This window comes from Merops nubicus, unplaced genomic scaffold, assembly GCF_000691845.1.
Source record: "Merops nubicus isolate BGI_N331 unplaced genomic scaffold, ASM69184v1 scaffold35460, whole genome shotgun sequence".
Taxonomy (NCBI): domain Eukaryota; kingdom Metazoa; phylum Chordata; class Aves; order Coraciiformes; family Meropidae; genus Merops; species Merops nubicus.
In genome coordinates this window covers 1-5,121 of record NW_008582798.1, presented here as the reverse complement: position 1 = coordinate 5,121, position 5,121 = coordinate 1, and the positions used below count along the sequence as shown (strand labels likewise).

The following is a 5,121-nucleotide window of genomic DNA, read 5'->3' as shown; positions in this document are numbered from 1 at the left end:
GCATACTGGCTCTGCCCCAGAGGTTTGCTGGCAGCAAGCAGCTGAGCCGGCGGGAGATGGAGATCGAGAAGGCGCTCTTCCAGGGCACAGACCGCCACGCCTTCCTGCGGGCCCTCTACCACCAAGGTCTGGGGGCTCAGCGCCGGCCCTGCCTTTGCGCCACGTGGGGAGACGGGTGTGTGGGAGTCAGACACTTCTGTCTGGCCGCCTGCTCCCGAAGGCATGGTTCTGCTTTGGCACTGAGTAGGAGGAGGTATTTTCCTCTCGTACGTGAGCCGTCAGCCCGTGGCGTCTCTGAAGGTTTTAGTACAGAGCAAGGCCCATCCCTGGAGAGCTCGGATCTCGGTGACATGCTGCATGTACTGCAGAGCCCGGCTTGGTATGTCAGAGAACAGCCAGGATTATGCTGTGATAGAGCCCTGAGGTCCTCACTGATCCGCACCAACTGACACAAAGTGCCTGTGTGCAGATAGAGATCATCCCTTTTCTGATGTAACTGCTGTCTAACAAGGGTGGGAAGGAAGCAAAGGCACAGAGCAGGAAAGAGTAGGAGTGACTTGTTAAAGGCTCCTGCCAGGAGCGGAGGTGGAACTGGAGCCCAGTTTCTGATTCCCAGTACTTTTGTCTGTGGGATGACAGCATTTCTTGCCCCAGCAGTGTTGTGCCTGAGCCTGTGACTGAATGTGGATTTTTAGATGGAGAGTTAAGTGTTGACCAGAAATGGCAAAAACTGTTCCATTCTGCTTTAGCTGGAGAGCATGTGGGCGTGAAGCTCAAGCCCTGACTGATTTTTGTATGTAAGCAAGTATCAAGTAGAAGATGAGAAGGAACTTCTAAGCTCACAACTCCTAACTCCTAAAACACTACTTTGATAAGTGTGAGCACTGTTCAAGACATCCTGTCCAGCTGACCTGGTGTCCTCTGGCCTCTGCTCCCTCCTTTGGTGTCAGCGTTGTGGTGTTTAGCAACACCAAGAGGCAGCGAGGTTGAGGCTCATAGGCTGGGAGCTGCCCCTCTCACATTTGTCTTCATGGCAAGGGTTAGGGCTCAGCCAGCCTCCAAAGGGGAAGAGAAAGGGAATAAGGAGAGACTTAGGGGTTGGAAAAGAAAACTACACCAGCTGTAATGAAAGTAATAATAATCAAATGAAATGTATATAAATATATACAAAGACAGTATCAGATCAACCCCCCCTGGTGGCAATTATGTCACTGCCACCACTGATGCTGTGGAGCAGGCCCTGGGAAAAGTCTCAGCTTGGACTCAGAGGCAGTTTGGAATCAAGTTCAGGGGCTGGATTCCAGAACCGGATTCAGGAACATGGATTTGGATGGAAGGCAGAAGGACAGTCCTCCTTGGACACTGGCCATTGGACAAGAGGCTTGACCTCCATGATCCCTCAGCTTTATACTGAATATGATGGATATGGGATGGAATCCCTCCTTGGTCAGTTGTCCACTCCTCCCCACAGGTGGGGCCTTTCACTTTCTGCACCCCCAGTGTGGTACACAGGATTTAGGAGTGACCTTGATCTCTACAGGAGCAAGTATAAGTAGGAGCCTTTCTGCACACCAGTCCTTGGTAGTATCTGTAAACACTGAGTGTTGTCACTGCTAGAAGCAGACACTGTGAAAATATGCTGTAAACTTCATAAAGTGCAGTTAGTTAGAAGAGACTTGGCTGAAAAGTAAAATCACTGAACAGAATTTGTTCTAACTCAATTTCACCTCATTTCCATTACACAGGGCAAGGGAGATAACCGCTGGTCAGTCCATGACATGGACCTTCTGTGAACTCAGGAGCATAATGTGATGTTGTTCCTGGAAGCAAAAAGTTTATTTCCACTTAGTGGTGTAGAAAGGCAGTGTGCCACATCCTGGCCATGGATGCAGGAGAAGGAAGATGTGTTGAAGGAGTGACTAGAAGGTGCAGAAATGTGGTTGCATGTAAGCTGTTAAGGACATGTCTGGAAGAAAGGAGCTCTGTACAAAGTACTGGTGGAGCTGCTGCTCTCTGCAGGTTCATCTTGAGCTGGGACAGCAGCACTTGCTGGCTGCTGAGGCTATTCTTGTTTGAAATAACGTGCAGAGCCTGGTTGGCAGATGCATAGAGACTGAGAACAGGGGCTCTCCTGTCTGTGTGTCTTCCTGCAGTATGTGCATTTTCCTGGTTCTTGGTGGTAGTCATGTTACCATTTTTCTCTGTTGTGAATTAGATGACACTCAGAAGAGGGTAACAGATGAAAAGGATCCCATGGGTCATCTGGAGAGTGTTTACCAAGAGCTACTGAGCAAGAAGTGGCCTGAAGAAGTCCAGCCTACCAGAAGTGACCCGTGCTTATGCTCTTCACTGGCCCCACAGGGACCTGTAGCTGAGGAGTCATCACTTCCAGAGCAGGAAGAGGAGGCAGAACAGGCAAGAAGTTGCACCGCTTCTGCAGCAGGGCCCCACCAGTCCCCTCCAAGGCCTGTGATTATCAAAGAGCCTGTAGAGTTTGTCCCAGAAGAAGAGATCTGCAAGAACCGTCTCACAGAGGAAGAACTCCGGAGTATACCCAAGTTCTCATCCTACCATCCTGGGGAGCCCAACAAGGTATGCTGAGGTGAATGAGGATTTACTCTTCTTCCTCACTATCATGCCCTGAAGCTGCTTCAGCAGGCAAAGGCTCCTCTTTGCTGTTGCCTGGAGGGTGCTTGGTTTGATGCTCCTGGCCGAGGGAGAGCAGCCTTCACCCTGAGAGGGAAGAGGACCTTTGTCTCTGGTGGGAAGTTGCCTGGCCTATCAAAGAGCTGTACTTCAGAGTCCGGCCCTCCCTGCCTCAGGCAGGTCACCAGGCAGGATGCACTCTCCCTGTTCAGGCCTGACTGAGACCGGTTGTGACTTTACTCAAATTGTGCTTAACTAGTAGCTGGAGCTTGTGTTTTTTAAATAACTGGAGCTAGCAGCACATGGCACGTGTAAGCACAATGATGCCTTGAGTCCAGAGCTGCCTTTCTCCATACACCTACCTACCTTCCAAACTTCACTGTTAGCATGTGGGTGGAAGAAGGACTCTGGGATGGCAGAGGGGCTGAACTAATGGATACCTTTGGAGTGTATGGACTTGGGACCAGGTTGAAAGGTGTCTGTTTGCCTGGCACAGGCCAGCTGACCCTCTGTTTCTCTGGAACAGGTGCTGTATTTGAAGAACCTGGGCCCTCGAGTGACGATGAAGGACCTGGTGTCCTTGTTTGCTCGGTTCCAGAGGGAGGACAGCCCACCGATCCAGTTCCGCCTCCTGAGCGGTCGGATGAGGGGCCAGGCTTTCATCACCTTCCCTGGTGAGCTGCTGCCTTGTGCCTCTCAGCTCTTCCCTGAATCATGAAGGTGCCACATCTTCCTGCAGGGCACTTGGCTGGCACCAACCCTGCTCTTCAAAGAGGAGAAAAGTTTGTTCCTTCTTCTTCCTATCACTTCATAGTCTTTTCCCTGGATTGGAAGAGGATTTATGAAAATAGAAGGGATGCAGCCTGTTCAGTGCTGTATTTAGATTTGGCCTGTCACTCTGGCTTGGAAGGTCCCACTTCCATACTGCACTGTATTGTGGGTGCAGGCCAGGGGCCTGTGAGCCAGGAACATCTGTGTGGACACCACATGTGGCTGTGCCAGAACTTACCATGTAACCTGCACCCCTTCTGCTCTCATTGCAGATATCCAGTCGGCCCAGGACGCCATGGTGTTGGTGAACGGGCACAATCTGCAAGGGAGGCCGCTGGTGATCGAGTTTGGGAAAAGCAAGGAGCATGCACCAGAGGGTGACTCTGCCATCCTCTGCTACTCTGCTGGAGAGAAGCCCACTGCCAAGTAAGGGATGGATAACTGGGAACCTTCGGGATTTGCGTGGGCTGTGAGAACTCCTTGATTGTAACTGTGACAGTGAAGGACTACTGGGAGTTACCATGCAGGTCTGTAAATGTCAGAGTGGAGAGGGGAGAGAGCTGGGGAATAGGCTCTTCCTTGGGAGAGATGGCCACGCTCCACACTGTTGGGGCACTTTTTCCTCCTGTTCCATGTGTGTGTCTGCCTCCTTAGCACTGTGTGCCAAGGAGGGAAGGAGGAAGCCATGTAAATAAATGTATTTATTATGGTATTTCTGTAGCGTGTGTTTATTCACCTTCCTACACAAGGCTTCTAGAGCCAAATGTGCTGCACTTAGCTGGTGCAGGACTGTGTTTGCGACGTTTGGTCATGTCTTCTGTGCTGGGAGCTGGAGTACCTGAGTGGTGCAGGGAGTGGTGAGGCTGCTTCCCTCTTTGTCCTGTCTCTCATGGCAGTAGATAATGTTGCTTTAGGACAAATAAAAAGGTTGCCACTTTTCTTCCAGACACTTTGCCTGCACAGGTATCTAATTACAGAGGTGCTTTTCTGATCACAGATATGTGTTGGCTTCTCAGTATTGACCCCCACAAAGCCCTGTGGCCTAGAGGATGGTTGTTGTGGTGGAGTTACTATTGTGGCAGATGTCACGGTTTATCTGCTGACCTGTTCTGGCACTTTTTGTGAACAGGGCAAGCTAACATCATATGCTTCCCACAGTCTCCGTCCCTGTGCTCCTGGGAAAGGAATACCCAAGCTCTCGGTGATGGTGGCTGAGGGAACCCAGCCTTTCCCAGCAGAGCCAAGTTGCAGGCGTCCTCTGTGTACCTAAATACAGCCAAAGCAGAGAAGAGGACTGTTCCTAGGAGCTGTTGGTTTTCTCCCTGCTGCTGTCTCCTCCAGGCTGCACATCTCCCTTCACAACTGTCCTGGTAAATGCACTTGCAACAACACAGATGGACTGATTTGGCCATGGCTGCACGGATTTATGAGGTGATTCTGGCTCAGAGTAAACCAAAAATAGAAAGAGAGAAGGGGCTGTGGTGTTGCTGAGCAGCGGCTTTGCCCTGTCCAAGCTCCAGAGGAGCAGGTGTCGCTGTGGGGTGGTTCTGGCCGCAGAGCTGTAAATGGGCCGCACTCTGCCAGCCCCGTCCCAGTGGCAGAGGTGGGACCCGGGGCTGCTTTCCACCCCGTCCCCAGGACGGTAGCCCGGGCCTGTCTGGACCCACCGGCCCCTGGAGGTCCGTGGCCTGGGCTAAGGCTGCC

General features: G+C 51.7%; 1 protein-coding gene across 1 annotated transcript in view; it reads left to right on the top strand.

Annotated features, from left to right (window-relative positions):
• Positions 1-3,843, top strand: part of RBM41 (RNA binding motif protein 41) — a gene marked incomplete at its 3' end in the record, with an annotated part of 6,794 nt that extends 2,951 nt beyond the window's left edge. The window contains exons 3-6 of the mRNA XM_008938751.1: positions 1-126; positions 2,216-2,592; positions 3,173-3,320; positions 3,690-3,843. The exon at positions 1-126 is cut by the window's left edge and continues 100 nt beyond it. Of these exons, the coding sequence (XP_008936999.1) occupies positions 1-126; positions 2,216-2,592; positions 3,173-3,320; positions 3,690-3,843 (805 nt within the window). The remainder of the gene's footprint in view (positions 127-2,215; positions 2,593-3,172; positions 3,321-3,689) is intronic.
• Positions 3,844-5,121: the final 1,278 nt, after the last annotated feature.